Source organism: Tyto alba, unplaced genomic scaffold (genome assembly GCF_018691265.1).
Source record: "Tyto alba isolate M040663 unplaced genomic scaffold, T.alba_DEE_v4.0 Super-Scaffold_9, whole genome shotgun sequence".
NCBI classification, from domain to species: domain Eukaryota; kingdom Metazoa; phylum Chordata; class Aves; order Strigiformes; family Tytonidae; genus Tyto; species Tyto alba.
Genome location: NW_024881330.1, coordinates 22,229,775 through 22,256,729, shown reverse-complemented (window position 1 = coordinate 22,256,729; position 26,955 = coordinate 22,229,775). Strand labels below are relative to the sequence as shown.

Sequence of the window (26,955 nt, the reverse complement as noted above, 5' to 3'; positions counted from 1 at the left end):
ATTTAAACAGGTGGTTTCCCTTTAGTGGGATCACTGGGCTGGTAAATAACGTTCTTCAACCACAGCAAAAACAGCAAAATGAAAAGGAGCCCCAGACGTAAGTAAGCTGCTCTCTGTAGACTAAGTAATGTCTGTATAGCATTAAAACATACTGGAGAGTATGTTTAAAATAATTGCCCATTTAGAACATCCTGCTGAGGCCATTTTACAAGCTGACACCATTTGCTTTCCAACCCTTCATTTGCAAAGGGAAAACTGTAAATCAAGTTGTACTCTTTTTATCAGTAACTTAAGTGATTACATTAGAACACAAGCTAAGAAGTTACTGCTGCTCCATTTGCCTTTTTCTGCAAATGTTCCATATATGAAACTCCTGGTGATGTGTTTTCTGTGTAGAGGGATCTGGAATGATTAAGACATGGTATTACAGATAGCATGTCTATACACATGCATGTTATTTGTGATATTGGTCATGCATAGAATACTGTACAAATCTATATAATATGTATGAAGATCTTTTTAAGGATCAGGAGAATGTCAGTTCATTTTTTTTTCATGCTTCCAAAATATCTGTAAAGTTTCAAAACTTTAGCAGATATAAGATCAAATCTTGGGTCTGTCAAAGCTGAGGGAATTTTGACTTTGATGGGGTCAGTATTTCATCCCAGGACCTTTCACAGTGCTAGGCCAGTATAAGGACCACATGAAAAATTTTATTTTCTCGATATCTGAAAATTTTTAGATTTAACAGAAACTGGCAAAGCTAGGACATTCAGTCTTAGAGTAGAATTTAAAGCATGGAGCTGAAATACTATTTTCATAAAGAGAAACTAAAAAATATTTATTATTTCAAATTTTTGAATTCTTAAAATGTGACATCTGATATTATTTAAGCTTTATACATTAAGTTGCTTTCTTTTGTTTCTTCTAAAGGGGAGTGCCTTGTCAGTTCACATGATAAAAGAAATGTTTGCTTTTGAACCCATACATAACTGGTTTCAAACATGCTTATAACTTGTTGTTAATTATTTTCCAGGCAGAATCAGTTTTAGTTTATTTTTATATATTTAAGTGGAGTTTCATACTTGCAGGCCATGAAAGCTGTGAATTATTTTTTGAGAATACACATTGTGAATTTTTCACAAAATTAGAGAAATAGGCCATAAAATTTATATTCTGTAAAGCAATGTATTATTCTGAGCTCTATTTCTTATATCCTCACTTAAGTTCTTATAAAATTATGTATAATAATAATAATAGTGATTTTTTTCTTTATTGGTTGTTGTTAGATACTGGCAATATTACATTTTGTTCACAACAGTGAACAGTACCTCCTTTGTATTCCCAGTTTCCTTAATGCATCAAAGTTTGTTCTGCTTATCTGTGTTGTACATATGAAGCATATGGATTTGAAGAAAGTGAAAATACTATAAATGGTGTAAACAGTTGAGTTATGGTTGCCAAAAAGTATTTATAAAGGATTACTGTTATGAAAGGATTTTTTTTAACAGTGATCTCTTTGGGAACTGGCTTTGTTCAGTGTTTTTATTAATTAATTAAGAAATTAATTAAGTTGTATCTCATTGAATTTACAGATGGCACAAGTCTGGGAGAAGTGTAACATCCAATAGCAGGATTATATTCCAAAGTTATCCTGAAAAATCCAAGCTATGTTTATGATGTTATGTTGCCATTCAAAAGGAAAATGCGAGGTGGTGTAGTTATCTAGGGCTAGTTTACGTGGCTAACATAGGATAGAGAAAAATGGTGTAGGTAGTTCTTTGGCAGAGAATCTGGGAGCCATAACAGTATGTAAGTTGAGCAGGAGCCATTATTGTGAAAGAGATAAATGTCATGCTGGAATGTATAGGCACTAGCCTGGAAGCACTGTGAAGAAGTTTTCACACTGCTAAACTTTGGTAAGGTCTCACCTGGAATAGCATGTCCTTTTTTGGACATCATCCTTCAAAAATGATGTGGAGCAGTTGAAATTCAGTGGAGAGTAATAAGAATGAATAGTTAGATGTCTAAGAAACATGGGATATATAAGGAAAGACTGAAACATATGAGGTGATTTAGCCTTCTGAAGAGAAAATCCCAGGGAACGAAGGAGATGGACTAATCTTTAATTATGGAGAAAATTGCTGAAAAATAGAAGTAAACAATCTCTTCTCCATGCCTCTGGTGGTGAAACAGAAAGGAGTAAGCTTAAGTTGCATCAGGGAGGATTCAGCTTGGCAGGGAAAACTTTTTAACAGGAAGAAAACTTAAAATGCTTGCATAGATTGCCTAGGGCTTGTGTGGAAGCTGCGTCACTGAAAATCTGGAGTGGGTTTGACAAATATCTGATAGAAGTGACACAAGTGTCGTGTGCTGGGACAAGAGAATGAACTAACTGACTTTTTAAAGTGTCTTCCAGCATTGTTTATTTGTAATAATTTCATTAATTTATTAATGAACAGGGTTTATTTTTGTGATTATTGTAAACTTTCAGGGAGAAAACTTACCAGAAATAGTAGTGGTGCAACTTCTTTATTTAATTTGTTTTTCTAAGTTCAATGTCTTGCAGAGAACTGTTGTACCTGGGAACATTGTGGGACACTGGGGAGCAGCATGGAACTCTCTATGGGTGAAGAAATTTTTGCTGCTATTGATACGTATCAGGGCATTTTTAATTTGAAATCGCTGTCAGTATCTGAGTCTGTAATGGATTTCAAGACATGTCTGGCTGCCAACTATACTGATGAAAAAACTTATTTGCACTTAATCTGGGGAGGACAAAATGTGGTGGGAGGAGGAAGAAAAGGCATCGTAGTAGTTGAAAACATAAGGTATCATGTTACAAATTTCAGTTCTGCTCTGGTGGAAGTATTTTTGAAGAACAGTTGACCATGTGTCCTTAAGGGCAGAGGAGGATTAGTCTGACACCCTTGGACATGAATTCTCAACCACAAAATCACAGAATGGTTGAGGTTGGAAGGGACCTCTGGAGGTCATCTTGTCCAAACTGTCTGCTCAAGCTGGGTCACGTAGAGCTGGTTGTCCAGGGCCACGGCTAGATGGGTTTTGAATAGCTCCAGGGATGGAGACTTTAGAACCTCTCTGGGCTAGAGATACCTGTGCTAGTGCTTGGTCACCCCTACAGTGAAAAGTGTTTCCTTATGTTCAGAGGGAACCTCCTGTGTTTCAATTTGTGCCCATTTGTGTCCTGTCACTGGGCACCACTGAAAAAAGACTGGCTCCATCCTCTTTGCACCCTCCCTTCAGGTATTTCTATACATTGATAAGATTCCCTCCTGAACTTTTTCTTCACTAAGTTATACAGTCCTATCTCTCTCAGCCTGTCCTCATGTGAGAAATGCTTCAGTCCCTTGATCTTCTTTGTGGACTTTTGCTGGACTCTCTCCATTATGTCCATGTCTTTCTTGAACTGGGGAGCCCAGAACTGGACACAAAACTCCAGATGTGGCCTCACCAGTGCTGAATAAAGGGAAGGATTACCTCCCTCAGACTGCTGGCAATACTTTTGCCTAATGCAGCCCAGGATACCTTTCACCTTCTTTGCCGAAAGTCATGCTGGCTCCTGTTCAACCTGGTGTCCACCAGGACTCCCAGGTCCTTTTCTGCAGAGCTGCTTTCCAGCTGGACCATCCCCAGCATGTACTGGTGCATGAGGTTATTCCTCCTCAGGTGCAGGACTTTGTACTTCCCCTTGCTGAACTTCCTGAGGTTCCTGTCAGCCCATTTCTCCAGCCTGTTGAGAACACCCACCCTCTGGATAGTAGCACAACCTTCTGGTGTATCAGCCACACCTCCCAGTTTGATGTCATCTGCAAACTCACCGAGGGTACACACTGCCCCATTATCTGGATCATTAATTAAGATATTGCACAGGAGAGTATTGACCCAGTACTGACCACTGGCATACACCACTAGTAACTGGTCTCCAGCTAGATTTTGTGCCACCGATCACCACAATGGCGCAGCCATTCAGCCAGTTTTTAATCCACTTCAGTGCTCATCCAGACTGTATTTCATCAGCTTCTCTATGAGGATCTTATGGGAGACAGTGTGGAAAGCCTTACTGAAGACAAGGTAGGCAATACTCACTGCTCTCCCCTCATCCAGTCATTTAATTGTACAAGATCATCAGGTTCGTCAAGCATGACTTCCCCTTGGCCAGTGCTGACTATTCCTGATCACCTTTTTGTCATTCATGTGCCTGGAAATGGCTCCCAGGATTAGTTGTAGCATCACCTTCCCACGGATTGAGGTGAGGCTGACCAGCCTGTGGTTCCCCAGGTCCTCCTTCTTGCCCTTCTTCAATGTGAGAGTGACATTTTCTTTCCTCCAGTCATCAGGAACCTTTCCCAGTCACCATGATCATTCAAAGATTATTGAGGGTCGTCCTGCATATCTGGTGTTTCTTGATAACGAATACTTTTATCTCCAGCTCCTGTGTACTTCGTGATGAGTTTTAACTGCAATGTTCAAGATATTTCCATGTTATCATCCTTACAGAGTAGAAATTATAAACTGCCCCCTGAAACAACTGGTTTTGATGCTAAGCAATTATCCTGTCAATCTTTATTTCTTTAGATTCATATGTCATATATTTTATAAAAGGTATGTTCAGACTGTTCCTTATTAGGATTTGGTGGTGTTCTTTGTGCTTTAAGTGTTTGACTTGGAGTTTATATTTTTGTATGAATCTTGGTACATTATATAATGGTATTAAGCTCCAGTCAAAATAAAGGAATTCCCATGGCAGGAGGCACTAAAGATTCATCTAGTCTGATATTGTGTATTGGCAGTTCCTGGCAATGGATATTTAAGAGAGGCACATAAGGAGGAGGGCATGCATAGACTAATTCTGACACGGCCACTTGACTTCAAGTATTTTAGTGGCTTCCTAAGGCAAAGGCTGCATGCATATTACTGTATTTATTTCATGGCCATTAGGACTCTATCTACTGTAAGTATTTTCAGTCCCATTTTAAACCTATTTATATTTTTGGCTTCAGAACTTGGTGAAAATGAATTCCACAATTTCATTTTCTGCTGTATAGAAGAGTTGTTACCCTTAGTTTGCTTTAAACCTGCTGCCTATTAATATCATTTGGGAGTTCCAGTCTTGTGTTATGTGATTCCTTATATACTTTGTCTATACTATGCATAACCTTTACACATTTCTATTATATTCTATGCAGTCTATTATATGTTTCATACAGTCATCCTTTTAAGCTGAAGAGTCAGATTTTCATCTTCTATGAAAGGCACTCTGTGCTTCTGATCATCCTTGTTGCCTTGTCTCCTTTTAAAAATTCTATTAGATCTCTTTCAGCTAAGGGTGACCCATGTCTCTCACAGTATTTAAGATATGAGAAATCTGTGGTTTTATACTGTGGCTTGGAAAGAAGGTTTCTAATGTTTGCTGCTTACAGATATCCAAATATTGAAAAGATTTTTTTTTTTCCCCCCCTTTTTCCATGAGCAATTTTCAGGCTGGAAGTGAGTCTCTGGTTAGTTTGGTTGCTTGCTAAGAACTGTAAGATGACTACAATTGACTTTGGCTGCAGGAATTGAGCCTTTCTTATTGCTTTGATAATTATGAGGTCATTATTAATAAATAGTAGACAAAATACAGTCAGTGTCAAAAGCCTAATTAAGCCAAAAACCTAATGCCTTTTGTACTTAAAATATTTCATTGCCTTTCGTACATTCAATAGACTAATTCTAGGAGATATTGAAAAATGTACATTTCTTGGAATAACATGAGGGGAGTTTTTCTGCTAAAAATGACTTGTTAATAAATAGATATTTATATGTCTTCTTAGAAGTTATGTTGTCATTACAGGGAAATTAAGATTGAAAATGATTGTAAAATGATACTTAGTAAAACCTTTTTCTGCATATTTTTCTGTAAATTAAATTAATTTTTCATGGGTAGAGCACTCCAGCAGACCAGTAAAATTTTCAGTAAGAAGCCTTTTCCTGTAGTCTTGAAGAGATAGATTTTTTCTTTTTTTTTTTTTTTTTTTAAAATTGAGTTTCATAAACAACTATGAGGGAAAGATATTATCCATCAAGAATGCTTTATTTTTTGCATTTTAATTCATTTGTTATTTGAAATGTCAAATAATACCAAATTTTCACAATATATACTTATTCTCTGTGATCACACACATAGTTTTGTTAACATGCCTGTCCTGTTGGTATAAAATCACTGTAGACATAATAGAAAAAATTTCAGTATATCAATGTGTGTACTGTAAAGAACATGTACTGTATTTATAGAGAAGACCATGTAATTATTCCATATCTCACAGCCCAAAAAGCCAGCCGTATCCTGGGCTTCATCAAGAGCAGTGTGGCCAGCAGGTGGAGGGAGGGGATTCTCCCCCTCTACTCTGCTCTCACGAGACCCACCGGCAGTGCTGTGTCCAGCTCTGCTGTCCCCAGCAAAAGAAGGACATGGACCTGCTCGGGCAGGTCCAGGGGAGGCCATGAAGACGATTGGGGGGCTGGAGCACCTCCCCTGTGAGGACAGACTGAGAGAGTTGGGGGTGTTCAGCCTGGAGAAGGGAAGGCTCCGCGGAGACCTTTATAGCGGCCTTGCAGTACTTAAAGGGGGCTACAGGGAAGATGGGGAGGGACTCTTTATTGGGGGGTGTAGTGACAGGATGAGGGGCCACAGCTGTAGACTGAAAGAGGGGAGATTTAGATTAGATATGAGGAAGAAATTCTTTCCTGTGAGGGTGGTGAGACACTGGCACAGGGTGCCCAGAGCAGCTGTGGCTGCTCCCTCCCTGGAAGGGTTCAAGGCCAGGTTGGACGGGGCTTTGAGCAACCTGGTGTAGTGGAAGGTGTCCCTGCCTGTGACAGGGGGGTTGGAACTAGATGGTCTTTAAGGTCCCTTCTAACCCAAACCAGTCTGTCATCCTATGGTCTCCTTTAAGGCAATGTTGCATAAAGCAGTGCAAAAGAAAAGAATGAATTGTAAAATGAAATACATACTTTTTTTAGTTTATGAAGCAAATTCAGTCTTACTAGTCCTAAAATTTAGCATTTGGAAAGCAGACTTTCTTAGGTTAGATATGTTATTTTCTACCTAAAATTAGAAATGTCAGGTAAGGAAATATGACTAGATATTTTAGTCAGTGTCTGAATTAAAGCAATCTTAGAAATAGATCGCTCCATTTATAAGAATCTCTAATGAATTCTAGTTAAAATAGATTGGCATTTCTCAAATACTTAATGGATCATTATTTTTGTATTCTGAATATACTGTGAAAACATTGTGTCTGCCAACTATTAGGTAGCTTTGAATTTCTTCAGATTTTCTACCCCAAGTGTGATAACAAGCCTACTTTAACAGTTATTTAATAAAATTTACACTATATATATAGTCAGCGGGTTTATTTGCAGTCTGTGTAGTTCCTGTTCAGTATGTTTTTTATTAGAACCCATTGAAAATAACACACTCCACTTGAAGGAACATTTTTCTGAAAGAGAAAAATATGTCTCTGCAGCCAATACACTTGTGAAGTTGGAGTCATGAGAAGTCTAGCACTCCAGTGTGTTTGTTTTCTTAGTAAGATGTAAAGAAAACAGAAGGAAATGGGCTAAAAATAAAATTATTATTTGCCATATAAAAAAAAAAAAGAAACAGGGACATTATAGCTATTTCAAAGTAAAATATAAATCCACATAATACCTTCTGAACTATCAGACTGTTTTTCTCTCCAAATAAAGTAAATAGGAGATACCTAAACAACTTCTGTTTTGTGATTCTGATGACTGATCATGTCTCTTACTATGAGACCATTAAATTTACCATTTGCAGCATAAGATTATGGTTGCCTGACTTGTAAAGATGCACTGGACTTTTCAGATTTTTCCTCATAATGTTTAATACAAGAAAGACTTATTTATGTTGGTTGGATTGTTCACAATGCTTGTAAGGCCATGATATTAGTTGTGAATATGGTGGAACTCGGCGTTATCAGAAGTCAAAAATAAACATGTTTGGGCCAGGTAAAGACAGTGATCATAAGAAATATATTTCTATATTTAACTTGGAATCCAACTGATCTATTTTAATCCTACAATATACACAGATTTGTAATTCCGCAGATGAACCCCCAGAATGTTAAGTTCAAAGATAATAGATTTCACATTTTTGATAAATTACGAAATCTTAATAAGGAATTGAAAAATATTCAGGACAATGTGACGAACCTACAAAAGTCTATTTGTGAAAGAAAAAAGTAATCTTTAAACAAAAATCAGGTAGTATGGTATAATGAAGAATTCCTTGAGGATCTGGGATTGAAAAACAGACTTGCCAGTAGAAAGAGAAGAACACAACCAAAAATACTTAGCTGGCCAGCAGTTAGCATTATGGTCAAGGAAAAGGTGAAGAAAGCTCCCCAAACTGAGAAAATCCAAGTGTATATACTTTACTCAACTAAGAAATTGGGTAAAATATTAATAAAGGAAAATAATTCCACTTATTTATAAGGTAAGACTGAAATGGAGCTATATCTGAACTATATCATATGCTAAAATCTCTAGTTATTTTGTGTTATGCAATGTAAGAAGTAGTAAAAAAAAATTGGTGTGACTGAAGAACAGAATATTTCCATATGTATATACATATAGATGTAAATAAACCCTTTGCCATCTAGACAGTACAGACTGCAGTATGTTGTAACATAGTTAAAACAGCTTGTAAAACCTTTGTGTGAGAGTATTTTCTCTCTGTTATAATTTTTGAAATTTCTCAGAGTTTGTGAATATCACGGACTGAGATGCTACTAATATGCTGGCAGCATCCTGATTTGAACTGCTTTCCAAATGAAATGGACAGTACCCCTAGAGGGACGACAGGTTGTCTGAATGAGATAAGCAAATAGATTTAGAAAATGCTGGCTTAAGCTTAATTTAAACAAGGTAGAAGTGATACTCTTTGTACAAGAAGAGGAAAGCATGTTAAGCATGCAGCTGAATCAGTAACCTCCATCTCCAATTGAACCTGCCTTCATGACTGTGGCAAGAGGGATTTCTGCAAAACATAGAAGCTATCCACTCATTTTGGCATTGACCGTAGCCATGATGGATATTTTCTTTGTTTTGTGTTTTTTTTTTTTTTTTTTTTTTTTTTCCCCAAAGAAGAATTGAGCATTTCATTCTGTGAAGAACTCGTGATAAAGATCATACAGCAAGTTCAATTTGTATGATGTTGCTCAAATCTTGTCTTAGGAAGGTCCAAACATCTAGAGAGGATCATATCACAGATGCCCACTCTACTGGCTGTGCATTATTTATAATTATTTAAAGTTTTTCTCCTCAAAATGGCAGGGCAAAATATATTTTGTGAGTAAAATGATGTGAACCTTATTTTACTCGCAATGCTACTACTTCCAAGACTTCTATTTTTATCAGAAATTATTCTGAAAAATGGCACAAGAGGTTTTTGACTTGCCAAATAAAATTTGAACCTTGTTTTCCCTAATTTTCATGATCATTTTAGACTGAAACTGATCATTTACATGCGTAACAACACGTGGCTATCCAGTATAGTTCCTATCCCATCCCAGGTGCTAAATGAGCAACTTCCCTCAAGCTCCTATATCTGAAGGGTGTGAATATCCATCACTTATATTTTTGTTTCCCTCTTCTAACATGCTACTACTTTCCTTTGCAATTTTCAGTCCATTACAGATACCTGCTCCCATATTTCCTTTTTTGTATTTGTCGGGGGCTAAACTGGCAAAGGAGTGGCAGTTTTTGCTGAGGCAATCTGACTAAATGGTGCTAGAAAAATTTTATAAAGCTTCAATTTTTACAAAAGGACAACTCATTTTCAGGGTAGATCATTTATGGAAATTTAGGTAGTTATTAATTGCTGAAAATAGAGATTTACATTGTAGACACATCGGGATTTTTACTTAGAGGTGACTATTCAGTGCACCCATAGCTGATGCTATGTATAGAGTATTTTTTTATGGATTATGTCTCCATTTTTAACCATTCATGTATATATTTTTTTTATTAATGTCAATTTTGAGGAAAATCCAAAGTTGCAGAAATAACTTTCTAATAACAGGCTTTTTTCTTAACCAATGAAATATTGTCATAAGCAACATATTCCTAGCTTTCTTATAGAGCTTCTATTTTGTTAAAATAATCCCTTAGTCAAATTCAGGGAGATGACTTGGCAAAGACTGAGCCAAAGAAAAGAAAAAGAGAATACCTTCTGGTTCTTACGTTTTGTTTGCAGGTTGATATAAAATGTTGTCACCTTTTTGCTACTTTGGCTTTCTCTTCAAGCAGGGAACATTTGTCTTCTGAGCCATGGGTAGAAAATAAAGAATACAGGATGTGGCATCGCACTGGTGAATAGTGGCCACATTCATGATTCTCACAGTGAACATAACAAATACCAAAGTTTCAATTTCCATGGGATTTATATTATCTAAGTCACTTTTCATAGCTTGGTTTACATCATTCTTTGTTCTCTAGTAAATTTTTCTTACTGATTCAATATTCCTGTTGGGAATATAGGCCCACCACAAAAGCTTGATCCTTTGGAAATACAGTTAAGGTGCTTGAAACTGAAGGGAAGTTTGGGAGCTCAGCAGTTCTATAGCATTCCTGCATAGACAGAATCCTAGTCAGAAATCTAAAGGAGAAAACCTCATGGTACGGACAGACTGTTTTTGGTGTATGGTCTGAAGGTGTAATGATGTAATTTAGTGTCATGGTTTAACCCCAGCTGGCAACTAGGCAAAACAGTTGCTCGCTCACTCCCTGCCCTGCAGCGAGATGGGGGAGAGAATTGGAAGGGTTACAACAGTTTGCTAACAACTTTTGCTGCGATTTGAAGAGCAGATAGTAATGATGATAGTACCTTCGATAGCAACTTAAATTGGACCAAGATATGGTAATTAATGAGGTGACAAACATCCCAGATTTCTATAAGGAAACGTGGTTCTTTTCATGTAACATAGAACATAATTAACAAAGCTTTTTATTTTTTTGAGTGTATGAAAGAAGTGTCTTAAACATCCTTCTAAATAAAAAACATAGCCATTTAAGAAGAAGCACCTGAAGTCAGCAACAGAGTATGAAGTTGTGTGTTTCTTCGTGACTCTGAAAGCTGCCATGGTTGTTTGTTGTTTCCTTGTACACTGATCTTTGACAGAAATAGGCTGTGGGCATAGATTTATGTGCTGTAGAATAAACATGCAAATAAGACAGCCTGCAGTGTGTGAAGAATTGAGATCTGTAGCATGCAGTCGTCATCAGTAACAACAGTATTTCTGGGCTCCGGTTAGTTGAGACAATTCCTTTTAATAACACAAAAATATGCTTTTGTAAACCATCTTTTTCAAACTCAAGATTTTCCTTTTTCTAGTTCAAAGATTTGTGTGTCCATCTTTCTCGAGCAAGTTTTATCTCCCACTGTATTCTTTTGGTTCTCTGTGCTTGTCCACTTAGTTTTCTGCCCCACAGACATGAATTATTGTTGCTAGTATTTTCTGTGATTCTAAACATTTTAAATTTCAGTTAATACTAGTGGATTTGAGGAACAGCTCAACACATTATAGTGTTGTCTGCATTATCTAGTTTAAAAAATGTGTCAAATAGATTCTTATTAGTTAGTGTTCTTCCTTTTGGTTGAGGTTCCCAAGAGGAAACAATAAACTTAGCGGTCAGATTCACAAAATCAAAAGGTCTTGAAACTAGTTAGTGACTTCAGTGGAACTGATCTCTCTCTCTCAGTCTTCTCCCCCCTCCCCCCCAAAGATTCTTCTGTGAGTCATGCTGCTACACTAGTTGTACTGTAAATGTAAAGAGTATGTTCAGGAAGCACTCACACAAGGCAGCAGATATATGGGTGTCTATTTTCATCACTTGGGAAGTATTTTTATGGCACAGTTAACTCAGGCTCATTTTGGCATTACAGCTTCTCTTTTCACAAGAAAACTGCTGACAAGCTCACTGTTGTGTTCAACTGTTGTAGGTAGGTACACCTGGTATTATAGGCTAAGAGCCACTTTCTCCTAGGATAGCTCTCTAGACCTTCTGTGTGAGGCTCTAGATTAAAACAGTCATTCAGTACTTCTCAATTTATTCCTCCTTCTCACCTTTTTTCATCCTCTTTCATCCTCTTAACATTTCACTTGGAATAACTCAGAATGGGTTTCACCAAAGTGCAATAAACCCCCAGAGTATTGAGTAGGACTAATCTAGAGGTGGTAACTTGTTTGGTTTTTGCAGAGCAGTAGATTTCTCCCAGAGCAATCCCTGGGTTTTTTCCATATAAACTGATAGTAAGAAAGCATGAAAAAGAGATGCCTTAATTTCTTCTGCTGTGCATGTTATCAAGTAATTTGAAAGTTTCTGAAAATAACAAGGATACGTTATTTTAATTATTGGTTGAATTGAGAGGAAAGGTGACCAAGAATCTGAAGTCAGATATGTATAGAAAGTTATTTAGAAGTCAAAATAATGTTTCCTGAAACAGTGACTACTGAATACTTTTAATTATCTGTATCAAATACATCAGACTTCTTAATCAGTAGTGACTGGTGTAATAAAGAAGGATTACAAAGGGTAGGTTTAATGAATGGTAATTTGAGATACAAAATATTTTAAATATTTTTATTTTTGTACCAGGTGTAGAGATACTAAGACGTGAAAAGAGCATAATGAACAATGTTGAATAACTCTTCAGGAGAGAGGAGAGATCATGGTTGAATCAATTCTAACATTGTAACTGCATAACTTCTCAAAAAGTTGGATCAAATTCTTAAAAAAGAAAAAATCAGGTTCACGAACTAATAATTTCAGAACCAGGAAGTATGTTCTAAACCAGTTAAGGACAGTAACTCTGGAAGTGCCAGTGGATACCTGTTAACTCTATTGAGTTTCTTTTGTACTGAAAAGTATTTGACACCTCACAAAGGCTACCTATGTGGTTTAAGCCCTACATCTTAATGCTTGCTATTGAGTGCAGGTGCTCAGAGTAGATTATACCTGTGCAAATAACTTCTATAGATGACCCAGTTGCAGGTAATGCTGAATGCTGTTATGAAGTATTGAGCACTTGCAGCTGCTAATGATACCAGTGGCAACATCAGTTGTTTTTCTTGCTAAGTTTCACACAGCAGTGGGTATTTTTGCTTACTTGCAGATTGAAAGCAGAACCAGACCTGTCAGTTATCAGTATCTGCAGAATTCCCGTCCCTTGATGTCAGGAAACAAAATTAGGCTTTCTGGAAATACAATTAGGCTTCCCAGTTGCAGAGCTTTTTGGAAGAAAGTTCAAATGTTGGTTACATGCTTTTAAATTCACAACTCCTTTCAATAACTTTTCTGTTTCATTGATAGCTGTGAATCAGTATTTTGTTTGTCTTTGGAAGAATTTATTCTCTCAGTTATATGCTTTCATTTTGGTGTATTTGCAGTGGTTGAATGCATTACATGTTTCAGGGTGAGTGAGTGTGAGTAAAGTGTTCTTTTCACTGTTGTCTTGTTTTATTCCTGTGATAAAGAATAGTTGGTATCTTTTGTCAATTCATTAGATAAAAATAAAATGAAGTAATCATGCTTTAATTGAAGAGGTGTGGAGGGGCAGCAAGGCTAGAAGAAAGAAATATCTATTTATCCTCCCTTATTTAAGACAGGAAAGGACTAGACTGATTTAGAAAGGCTGACTACAGGATGTGGATCTCTGCTGTGTTTACCTAGGGAAGACATACTAGATGAGATAGTTGTCCTTTATCACCAGGTGCAGATTTTTGTGATGTGGTGGTAGTCCTCACTCCAGTTCTGCTTTTAGAGATTTGAGGATGTCTGAACAGATATCCAAAACATTTCAGGTATGTTCCAAAACATGGTCCTCAAAACACTTATGTCATGAAACCCTCAGTGAGCTCCTCTATTTTACAGATTAATGTACCTTTTTAATTTTTCAGTGTAACCATTTCCATTTGCTTTTACATATGTGCGCAGGGGTGGCTTTCTGTCATCATAGTAGAAGTTATATTGATTTTACAGGAGAAGGAAATTCACTTTTCTCTTCTGAAAGATGTTTTTCGGATTATGTTCTGCATAGAGAGAAAGCTGAAGTAAATTCATAGTGATATGGCTCCTGGAGTATCTTGGACTCAGAACAAACTTAGACAGATGGTGCCAGGGTGAGTCGATCAGAAGCCTGGGGTGAGGATGAGTACTACTGGGTACAAAGTCTCATCTATGAATAGCCTTAACAGACGGTGAAGATTGTCACAGAGCAAAAAAAAAGCATTCTCACAGAAACAAAAATCTATTTTTTATTGTGGCCTATTGGGAATTTTGATCTGTCACAAACATGAATCAATGATTCCAAAATTCGAAAGCTTGTCAGTAATTCCAGTTATTCGTTCTACATTTCTCCTTTTCCTCATCTCTTAGGAAGCTGTACATCCATTTGTATATTCCCTGCTTCCACAGCTGATTGTTAAGGATAGTTGTGTTTTAGGAAAGGGACAGTTTGGTTCTGTGGAAGGATATTCAGTAGAGAGAACTTGGGTTCTGTCAACAGGAATAAAGACTTCTCATCTCGGGTATACTTTGTCCATGGATGCAGTTTTAGAACAGTGGTGGACCTCCCCCCCACCCCAACCCCTGCCATCTCCCCGTTATGTACCTGTGAGCAAAACATATTTTATTGTTTCTAGTGCAGTGTTCACCAAGCAGGATGAAAACCACTAACATTTGTATGACAAAAATCTGATTAACAGGTAACTTCTGAAACAGCAGACTGTTGTCTGTTTCAAGATTAAATGCGTATTTAAGGTAACAAATGTATTCCAGCCATGTTTCATCATATATATAGTGATGACGCTCCATTCTTCTCCTTACAGTATCCATATTGAATACCTTAAGAAAATGTTACACTATGTGTTCTGTTGGAAACTACTTTCTAGAAGCTTTACTATTGAATTTTTGACTCCATTTGGTATATTTCTTAGCAATTAAAATATTAATTACCTATGTACACTGAATAAATATTCTGTCTTTGATTAACCATGTAACATTAAGAAGTCATGAAAATCCTGGAATCACAACTTTATCTCCTCTGGTGATTTGTTTGAGTATTGGCTGTTACGTCCTACCTAGCCTTTGACTCTCTTTTGACTCTACCTTTAGAGGCCAGGGAAAGATGAAAGAGAGATGTACACATATAATCAACTTCTTTTTTGAGTGCCCATATTTAAAGAAAAATCCTACTTTCAATGTTGGAAGTCTACTGTAACAAGGATCCTATTGTAACAGCTTAGTTACATTAGCAGAAATAAGAATTGGAAATTTATCAGTATTGATATTGTGTCTTCTTTGAATAGTAGTCTCTAGTCAATCCTGGATACAGAAGACATATGTAAAATAAGAATGGCAATTGATTTTGGACATCAGGATTTATTTTCTTTAGGTGGAACTGACTATGTTCTGCAGTAGGAATGATAATAGATATTTTTTTCTCCAAATTACATTCCACAATGTCTTTAATTTAGGATAGATTTATTGAAAGGCCATGGCAGTTGAAGATACCTCAGTGAGAAGGGGCAAAGGGATAACAACACTATAAAGTAAGGTTTTCCCTCTGCCAGAGTCTGCCAAGTTTGATTGGCAGTGAACATCTGAGCTGAGCTGAACCTACTCAGGGGTTAGGTCTGTAGATCTTACTATTTAAACAAAAAGACTTCTCAGTAATTTAAATGATTACATAATAATATAGCTGTCTGTGATCCCTGCTCAAGAGTATGAAAAAAAAATAGAATGCGTGAACATGAGAACTGTTAATACAGGAAAAAAGTGGTTGATGAAGAGCAGAATTAAGACTTGTTCTACTTGTTTAAGTGCAATTATGCTAAACCAAATGTGAGTAAGATTTGTTTATATTTACTATTTTTCCAAAGAGAAGTACTTGAGGATGAGGCTTTAATAAAGTGATATAAAAATCTTGGGAGAGAAAAGTGTTCAAGCATTATAGGAAAGCAAATTTTCACAGAACTGTGACTGGGATAGTTCCTGGCCTTTGAGTGTCAGTGTCCTTGCTCCCTCTGCTACTTTACAGGGCCTGCTGGTACTGCATACTTCTACTCTGTGGGATTATGAACAGCAGAGCATTATCAGCAGGCCTACTGGTGGCCCAACATTATTCTCTTACAACCCTCATTTATACCCAGCAGCTCTGAGCTCTTAATGGTTAATTAATAAGCTTTAGTTAAGAGGTTAAGGGATTTAAAAATAAGATTGAATTCTGATCTTCTCTGGCACTGATTTTTTGGGGTGGTTTTGCATAATTCCAAATATTTGGAAAACTCAAGCATTATGTCTCAGAAATAGTATTAGATTAACTACTATTTATACAGTTTTTGAGACACAAATCTCAGCTTTTCAATCATTATCAAATACTGCTTATCTAAAATGGAGAAATACTGCTGCAACTAAATTGACATCATATTTTACTTCTGAGAAGTAAAGTTCAAGTTCAGTTCACTTTTTGAGTAAACGTATGGAGGCATGGGTTTAGATATAATTAGTATGGGGAAAATTGTTACACACCTTGTTTATGCACTTATGAAAATTCTTTCTTGCAGGTGAGAGCATCTCTCTCCTTTTGTGAGCTCCTTCCTCATAAAAAATCATAATTACTTTTTATATTTGATTTTCCAGTCCAAGACCTATTTCTTTTGTTTGTTTCTAGAAGAGGTTACATTAATTGGTTGAAAATAATTTGTGTTTTGGCCCTACTTCCTGTTACTTTTAAAATATGAACAGTAAGCAAAATGACAGTCTTCTGGGAATTTGGAAGCTGTTTCAAGAGGATCTTCCCCCTGTAGTGATCCTAGCAATATGGCTCCACTGGTGGTACTTTTACAGTAAGAATATTGATACAGTCAAAACCATGATGCACACAACTAGTTACTACCACCAGTTCTGGTGGTGATAGTTCAGCATCAAGCATGTTGATGTAGTTTGCTTAGATGAAGTTGAAACAACCATATGTTGAGCATAACTGAGCCTTGCTTGCACTAGCTTTCCTAGCATTGATCAAATGTATTTCATGTTTGTTAAAAAAGGAAAGCCATCAAGATAGGAACAATCCTGTCTCAGAGGTAAAAAGATATGGGCTACTTAATAATTGAAAATGCTCATGAATGTTGTAAACAATGTGGAATGAACTCGCTCTAATCATGATACTGTAATGTCAGGAGGTGTTACATTTCGGAGCCAAGACAGTCTGACCTATTATTTAGCATGTATTTATTTGCGCTGTGTTTGTAATTGTTTAATGAAAAGAAAATTTGCCTTTCATAGTAAGGATAAAAAAATTTAACACAGTAACTTATTTTGAGCATTTCTAAAACAAGAGGTGTGAAGTTAATGGCTTCCTTTTGTAAGTCAACTGATGATGCAAATAAAGTAACCTGAGTGACTGCGAGAAATATTATCTCTGCTGGAGATGCCCTCTATAAATGTAATAATGTTGCAATGTGCTTAATTGCCAGCAACTGAATTAGCCTCTTTTTAAGGTCCTTTTAGTAAATATTGCATATCTTTAAAATGAAATTTTGTATAAGGTAAATAAAAGTATAATTTATGAAAATAAATCAAATATAAGATAAACTGAAATTTTGAGAGTAAATTATTTGGATGGAACAGTAATTTATATAATTTTAATAATGAGGCTGTTTTAAAAATAGAGGTCTAGCAATTAAAATTATTTAGGTGTGGCCTAGCTTTCTTAAAACTGGTATTTATTTGAATTCCTAACACAAATAGTATCAGAAAAAAATGTAGGAATAGTCATCATGCAGCTATATTTCCAGTGTTTTTAGCCTAATATAACATTTCGGTTACAAAACATTTCAATCAAGTGAGTGAATCAAGAAGAAACATCTAACAGTAGCTATAAAAATCATCATGGTTTTTAAATATAAAAGTAGAATGACAGGATACTGTAAAGGAAATTTTTGTGAGAGTTAAGTGTATTCCTCTGTGATTTAGATTTCAGGTGAGAATTTTTGTATATGGAATGAAAGTCTGTGTATGTCTATGTCAACTGTGCATGGAAAATATCCAAATAGGAGTCTTAATTTTTGCATAAAGCTCATAGCATAGTAAGGGTGCTGCAATAGCTGCAAAATTAATCCTAATTGTAGTTTATAAGTAGTTTTCTATTACAAAAGAAGTCATGAGATGTTATTTCCTTTCTGTTTAGCAAGGAGTTCTGAGTCTTCTTTCACTGTTTTTTTTATCTGGGGGTCTGTTGTGGCTGATTGACTTAGAGGTCTAAGAAATTTTGCTTTCTGTTTGGGGTTTTCCAATACCTAGACTACTGCAAGTAGTGATAGTTGAGAGTGTCATGATTCTAAATGGATATCATGCTACATTTGATATTTGATGTGCATACTTTACCTCAATATACATGCTAGAGACTTTTCCTGCCCTTTGTGCCTTCTCTCATAGAAATTAAGGAAAGATGCTGGTCATCAGCAATATGAAACTGAATGCTGAAAGAAAGACTTATTGCTCCTATGCAGAGTTTCTCAGTACTCCACTACCATTTGTCCAAACTGCTTAGCAGCAGCAATACATGATGGTATTATGGTATCAGTACAGATGAGAATTCAAATAGTATCACCTATCATAAGATGTCTCTCTGATTGTATCCTTTCTAATATTTGGTAAATCTTGAGCTCATGATGCATCTCTATCCTTAGATGTGACAGTTCCAAAAGTGCCCTTCTGTCACTATGACTATTTTTCCAAACTTGAAACCCAATTGTCTTTGAGACAATTTTTTTTTCTCACAAGAATTGGCAGAAATTGCTTAAGTGAAGTTCAAAGTATCTGGTTCTGTAAGACACACAGACTGTCTGTGTGCATCCTATTCTGTAATGAATTAGTAAAGAAAAAGTTAACCATACTTATCTGTAATCTTGTAATTTCTTTTGCTTACAATGACTGGGATAAAATATAAATGAAATGACAGTAAAAATTCCCATCTTTAAAGATCCAACTTCTGTGTTCAACTACTTGCTCCTGATCTTCACTGTCAGCTGAGGATTAGTATTTACAGTTTCAGCACTTTACCAAAGCAGCTCCTTTGGGATAGTGTGGATTACAAACACAGGGACAAGGCCCATGGAGCTGAAGATAAAATATTTTTAATTGAGGGAATGCAGTTGTGGTATGAACTTGGAGAGTTTCCTTGGAGAGACAGGCACTGGAAGATTCCCTTTTTCAATTGCAATTGGCATGGTTAATCTTACTTTGAATGAGACCTAAAATTATCTGGGGAGTGTTGGCCTTGTCACAAGGGTAAAGAGCAGGAGGAAAACTACCACTATTGTGTATAACAGTGTGGATTTAATTTATCCACTTGATGCTTAAACATGAAAAAAAGAGTCCTAATGATATTTCCAGTAAGTACAGGTGGCAAAGGTACAGAAGTAGGTGTCAAAATTTATTAGAAGAATAATGAAGAATTTTTATGGAGAAAGAATGAAACATTTAGCTAAGAATATTTATTTTAGAAACAAATGAGAAAAATATGATGGGAATCGATAGACTCATCATGGCTTAAAAAAGCTCCTTCACACATTTTTTTCTAATACATGAGCAGCTAATTAGAATGAGGAAAAATACCCCAGTATAATCACCAAAATATTTGTATGAAAGTTGTGGAAACTTCTGTTGTAAGTTAGAATTTTAAATAAGATTCAGAAAAGGATAATTAGAACCTTCTCAGGTACATTGAAATAAAACACAGAGGGGTATGAAGATATTCAAAAGTATAAAGTAATTTCCATCTGGAGTTATAAAGGAACCTTCCTTACTTATGGATGGCTAGTCTAATAACTGTCCATTAGGGAGAAAGTAGGTAGCTTTGTCTGAATGATTTGGCCATTGTTAAACTACTGGAGGAATATGGTATTCTCTTTATTTTTAAATGCCCCTTCTATTTATTATAGCAAAAAAGAGTGTCGAAAAAGGTCTAGATGAATTGGATGTGTTACTATATTCTGCCTGTTTAAACATTAATTGGGACTTTAGCTTTTTGCGTGTTACAGATTATAAAAATACAACAAACAAGTTAAAGATTAATTTTAACAAACAAGAAGAAGCAATCAGTCACAAAGATACCACTTCTCAATTTAATATTGCAATTAGCTTGAGTTGCTGAAGAAAAGGTAGAAGCACCTGTCTGTTATTCTGAGGAAACTTGGAAGTAACAGGTACATGAGTTACCTACCTCTTTTTTCCTTTGTATATGTATTGTCTAACTTTATCTTGATATCATTAAAACCACACAGAAACATGGTAACGTTAATTGGGTCAGCCTTTAATTGGCCCAATGTTTATCTTCTCCATGTTCACTTTTTCTTGGAGCCTTGCAAAGGACTATTGTACTTGGCTATTCTTCACTGCTACTTTGCCATCAAAGGGCAGCCACACTGCTGCTAATAAACAAAGCTAATAAACAAAGGATGAAGTTTTATTCAATACTGAACATTATAAGCAGAAAAAAATAGGCAGGTAAGGTAATCCTGCCAGTTCCAGATAGATTTTTTTTTTTTTTTTTTTTTTTTTTTTGTCTAGCTGGTGTGTAATCTGTTTATTCATTTACAGAGTCATATCCTACTCGGTTATTAAAACCGAGGTTGTTTGGTTTTTTTTTTTTTTTTTTCCCTACATCCTTTCTTTTAATTTCCACTGAATTTCTGAATGTATTAAAATAAACTAGATTCAGTGACATGACTTCATCTGTAGTTACAAACTTATTTGCAGTCATACCAGCTTAATTAATTCATGATGACGTTGGAAAGAATGTAAGGAGAGGAATATTTGCTGTTCTGTGAGGGAGGTCAAATAAACTGAGAACAAAATCTGGTAAAGTGTGGACTGGAAGCCTTTCCGGAAAACCCTAGTAAATGGGGAAAAGAGAGAGTGGGGCCAGGGCACATCGAAGACCTCATCTCTGCCATGTCTTTTACTTCTAAGAGTTGCTTGTATGAAGTTCCCAGTGGCAGAGAATTTTTGGTTCCATTCCCCACCATGAGATAAATGCTGTTAGGGCATAATAGGATGTCTTTACCCTGCTCCCTCGCATGACAAGGAGAGACTGAAACAGAGATCTTAGTTTTGGATGCTGATTAGCTTTGCTGTAGTTGGCTTTTCCGACTTGAGTTACAAGTGAGCAGCAGCACTGGTATAAACCAAGGACAAGATCATTTAGCAACCACACTCCTTTCTTTCCATTCTCTTAGCTCTTTTTCTTCTCTTCAGCATTTTAAGCACAGCCAGTGTAATTCACTTAGATTTAGAGTGTATATAATCGCTTAGAATGAAGTGTGTTTTTTACAATAGTTCTTCCAGTGAAATTATCAGAAAATAAAAAGTCCCATTTATTTTAACTTTGTCTATGTCCTTTTAACCTAGGATTCAGATTTTGGCACCTTGTGTTTTTCATGTGAATTCAGTAAAGGTATTGTATTGATAAAGAAATACTTCTGTGATTGCCATACAGGTATGATTTGTCTTATTATGAACGAGGCTATTTCTTTTGTAAGTAAGTCTTTCACAATGTTTAGGGCCCCCTTATCCTGTGACTGCTCTATTTCATAGGCTCTTTAAAGATGTTCTGCACTTAAAATTTCATCACCTTTTCTCTGTTCCTATTTCAGGTTAATGAATATCACAGAATAATTAAAGTACATATTCCTTAATAAGTTAGAGAATGGGAAGCATGAAAATCATGTTTGTTTTTTTTTTTTTTTTTTCCTCCCAGTTAGCCCCATCTGTAAAACAACTCAAATCATATATAGGTGAATAATCTCAATATTTCAGAGATTTATTTCCACTGACAATTTCAGGAGGATTTACTCTATGTTTAGAAAAATACTTACAGTGAAATGTCTTACTATTTGACACTGCTGAACATGGCTGTTATTTTCATTGTATGATTTATTTAGTTTCTGTTAATATTTCATTTTCACTAATAAAAAAGCTGAAAACTGAATTGTGAATGCCATCAAGACTGTAGTTATGTTATCTGCCTGGGCATTATAATCTACTAATATTAAACAGAATTGTATGTGAGGTTCTCGTTTGAAGTCAGGCTTGAGTCTTTAATTGCTTAATAATTTTTCTTTATCTGCTAGTTTTAAAGCAGAATCATGGTCTTCTGAAGAGGAGTTTTGTATGATGCCCTTTCTCATATCAGTTGAATACTAGTAAAACTGTTGGTTTGTCTGTTTTTTAAATTGTTTTTTTTATAGCCTTCACACATCAGTATGAAAGCATAAACTCAAAAGTTTTGCTGCCCATTGCATTGCATGAAACTGAAAATGCATGTGAGGTCATTGGTCAAACTTTGAGGGAGTTAGCTTATCTCACAATAGTTCATAAAAAGCATGAAAAACTGTTTCTTTTCTATTGGTAAAAGTTAAGTGACTTTTTTTTTCAGCACTGCTGAGCCAAATAATAGTTGTATACTTTTCCCCATATTTCTGCTTGAGTTTATACTTCATATTTCTTGTATGATTCCACAAAGCTATTGTCAAGTATGTAATAATAGAAATGCTCTTCGAAGGGGGTCTCTGAACCAGCGTCCCACTCAAAGCGTGGTTATTGTTGCCAATATTAGGTCAGGACAGCTGGAGCTTTATCTAGGTGAGTTTTGAAAACCTCCAGGATGGCAATCCCACAGCTTCTATGGACAACCTGTTTTAGTGCTGCACTGCCCTTCTCGTGAAAAAACTTCTAATGTCCAACCTGAACCTTCCAAGGTGCAATTATAATGCCTTCTGCCCCTTGTTTTTGATTTGTGACTACCAGGGAGAATTAGAATTTGGCTCTGTTGTTTTTTCAGATAATTTTCAGATTGACTAGCTAGTTTCAGGCAGGTGCGAGATCACTCCTTAGTCCATTCCTCTTCACTGGTTTGAACAAACCCAGCTCCTGTATTACTGCCTTGCAGATTACATATTTTACAACCCTGATCATTTGTTTTTTTTGTTGACAAACTGCATTTATCCAGTTTGTCAACATCCCTCATGAACTGGTGGACCCCAATCTCAACACAATATTCCAGGTGCAGCTTTGCCAGTGACAACTAAAGGGGAAAAATAACTTCTATCTGCTGCTCATACTCTTGCTAATGTAGTCCCATATGTAATTTGTCCAATTTGTAATGAGAGCATACACATCACTGGCTCATAGCCTGGATCTCACCCTATTTTCCAGGGTTTCTTATCAGCAGGGCTGATGTTCAACTAGTTTCCTAACCTCTACCAACACATGGGGTTATATAAAAGAATAGTATCCATTCAGAAGAGAAGTGGGTGTAGTTGGTGACAGGTTAGCTAGCACAACTACTTGTAAAAGTAGAAAGCATGAAGTATTTAATACACGACAGGGAAAAACATTGTATGTTACCAGATAGTCATTGCCACCAGGCAGAAAAATTGTTGAATGAATGGACTTGGCAGAACTGAAAGTGAATGAACCGTTTTTGAAGCCTGGATTCAAGCCACATCTGTGCTCAGTGCCAGGGAATAGGAAATGAGGCACAGGCTACCATCAGTAATAAAACTTTGAGAGAAGCGTAGCCAAGAAATGAGAAGTGGCTGCTGCACTTACATCTGGCCTCAACATCCTGATTACTTGCTTAGCAGTCACCCTTCTCAGGAACATTTAAGTGAACTTTTGGAAGGCAGGAATGGCTTTGGAACCTCTTGTCAGTATTAAGGATTTTTTTTTCTTTGTAAAATGCTGGGCATTTCTGGAGGACAGGAGAAAATACAAGCTTTTGCATAATAATAAGAGACATCAGACTACTGAACGTGCTTTTCTTACTTGCCTTTGGTAGTAGCTCATGGATCATGAGAGACCCGTGTATTGCTGTTTTTGACTGATATTGAATTTCTCATTGCCAGAAAGGTGTGGGGAACCAAGAATAAGAAGGATTAAATCAACTCCATTCCAGAACAAAGCAAGTACTCCCATGGAAACTATTTCTTGACCTTGACAGAGCAATCCAAGCTCTTACAAACAGTTGGCTTTGACACTGAAAAGTCCTCTATGCAGCTGTCTTGGATACGATATTTTTCAGTACAAAAAAAAGTCTTGACGAGTCATAGGAGCCTCATGAACTTCATGACTGTAACTTCCAGCAGATATGAGTGTGATTCAGGGAACTCATTCTCACAAGAGATGAAAATAAGCAGAACTTAAATATTTCTAGCCTAACTTTGCATTAGGTCTTTGCATAAACTCATACCAACTTCTTTTCTTCTAAAATCTGTAGCAGTTATTAAAGTGGGTTACTTCTATTTTTGGAAACAATGTGGAAAAGGAGAGAAATTTTTCATTAGTACAGATAGATGGCAAGGGCTATTGAGGCCATTGTCAAAATACACATACATAAGGGTTATAGACATGCATTGCTGAGTTTTTTACTTAAATGTTCTGTTACTGTATGGTTTGATGTAATATCTGGGTTTACAACCAAGAAAACCCTGTCAAGGCTAAGAATAAGATTTGCATTATGGATAAGAATTTTAGTCCAAAATGCTAATCTGTCATCTGTCGAGCCTGTTTTTTCAGTCTCACAGCACAGATCTTGGCCACTTGCATTAACAAAGTTACTCACTGGAGTATAAGGACTGGAAATTGTAGTCTTGGGATACCGGAGTTCAGTTGCAGGCTCTGAGGTTTGCCTTGGTACTGGTTACTTTCAGTTGTCTGGTAACTGAGCTCCTGAGTCCTCTCAGGCAATGATGTTCTCAGTAGAGCCATGAGTTCGGACAACTTGAACAAAATAGGATTTTATTTGCATTGTGTTTTCTGAAAAAATACAATTTTTACTAAATGTGTTTCAAATACCATGCTATTCTAAGCACCCGATTGTTGCTGCATGTCATTAGTTTAGTTTTTGGCTCAAACCTTTGCAGGCTAGATGATAACAAAATAATTATTAAGTTATAAAATAGATCAGAAAGTTTTTTTTAGGGACTTCCTAAAGTGAATGCTTTATATTTGGTTTCAAGTATGCATCGTTATCTCAAGTGATTTGGCTCAGTAAGTAGAAGTATTGTATGTAACTGATTAGTTAGTAGATTTTGTCTACTGTGTTTAATTTTTTCTGACAGCTACCAATACATGTGATATTTGTCTTGGAACAGAAAAAGATGTAATAACAAACTATTTTGGCAGACTGCAAGTTGTTTGCTACTAGAACAAGGATTTTAGAAAACTACTCTGTCTCACCTTGAAAAGTTTATACTTTGAGTCAAAAGTTGTGACCTTTACATAGATTCTTGTACTCAAGAGGAAACAAAAGTGAAATTATTTCAGTACACAAGGCTTAAGAATTGGCAGAAGGCTTGTGCTTTTTATGCATCAATGAGACTGGTAAGCAAATAATCATACAAACAAAGGCTGTAGATTATAAGAAAGCCACAAAGCTGAATGTGACCTAAAATAAACTTGAGGTTCAGCATAGATAATACGCTTTAAATGAAGAATGCAATGTTTGGCAAAATTGAAAGGCAAGCAAGGTCTCAGAGATTACATGTGTTATTGATGGAAACAGGCCAGACTACCAACTACCAATTATATACTGTTGTCAGTGTAAAACGTTGAAATGTGCCAGGTTTCCAGATTCCCAAATTTTGTTCTCAACTTCCTTCAGCCCTTTCTTACTAGTAACTCATGTCCTGCCCCATTCAACACAGAGCAGTCAACAGTGAACTCTCTTTGGACGAGAGAGAAGCCAGGGGAAGCCACTTACCCCTGACTCCACAGATGCCTGTTAGGGCAATGTCAGCCCTCACGTCCCTCCCATGGAGGCCAGAGACACGACCCCTCTCACTGCCCTGCTCCGGCCAGAAGCCTCACGGATGTGGGGGAGAAGGGCTGAAAGCGAGAGAAAAACATGCGACTGCTCTGTCCTGAGGACAGCACGTGGACTCAGAATTGAACTCGAGTGACACAAGCAGGTAGATTAGAAAAAGGACACACAAGCAACACGAAGTAACCCTGCTTCCCCTCTTTCTGGAAAAGGGTCAGTGACAGTTGAGAGCTTGAGGCAGGATTTTGCTACACAGAAGAAGAGGCATGCCTCCAGCCTTGCCTGATGGAGAGCGGGGGCTGCCTGCTTGTTCCTATGACTCCGCTATGCGATAATATAAAGTCCATTCTCAGGGGAGTTTTCCTGAAAAAACAAGGCAAATCTCAACAGTTTTTTGCCATATGTGTGAATATCCATGGTAAATAATTATTTGAGATAATAATTTTTCACTGACTCAGTGTAATACTTGTTTTGGTAAGAGCCTCTGACTCTTCTGATTAAATAATTTTCTATCAATTTATATCTGAACTGTATAAAAGATATATTTTTGCATTAAGGAAGTTTGCCTCCCAGATTTAGTTTGGTTGTTCGTTTTTTTTTTTTTTTTTTTTTTTCCCCAGGTAGTTATTCTTTGTTCTATTTTAGGCTTCATGTATGTTTTTAAATACCCTAATCTCAAGAATCTATGGAAGGATAATTCTAAAGTAAAATCTCTTTTGTACTTTTAATTTTTTGGGTTAGTATACCATTTTAATGTTTCATAGAAAATGCTTCATTTTGGGGCTTTTGCTTGTGTCTGTTCAGGGAGCTAAAAAAACTGCTTAAATTAGATTAATAATTTTTAGGTCGCTAAAATTTACAGTCTCTTTTAGCAAAATTAGGAATTCCATGCTCACTGCTCAGACTCCTTTAAATGATAAGGGTAAAACCAAAAGAGAAGTCAAAGTTCTTTTTCTTTTCTCTTTGTATTTGCATCTCTCACAATATGCTATGTTACATATACCAGCTGTTTTCAGCAACTACAGGAGCTAAAAAAT

At 36.3% G+C, this 26,955-nt stretch overlaps 1 protein-coding gene across 48 annotated transcripts in view; it reads left to right on the top strand.

Moving 5' to 3' along the window:
• RIMS2 (regulating synaptic membrane exocytosis 2) overlaps positions 1–26,955 on the top strand; it is a 483,921-nt gene that overhangs the window by 66,181 nt on the left and 390,785 nt on the right. For 8 of the 48 annotated variants that reach the window (XM_042785734.1, XM_042785736.1, XM_042785725.1 and 5 more), the window contains one exon: positions 11–97. The exons of 39 other annotated variants lie outside the window; for them this stretch is intronic. In XM_042785734.1, coding sequence (XP_042641668.1) covers positions 11–97 — 87 coding nt within the window. Of the gene's footprint in view, positions 1–10; positions 102–26,955 lie in introns of all 48 variants that reach the window. One more of the 48 variants, XM_032987981.2, reaches the window with a different exon arrangement.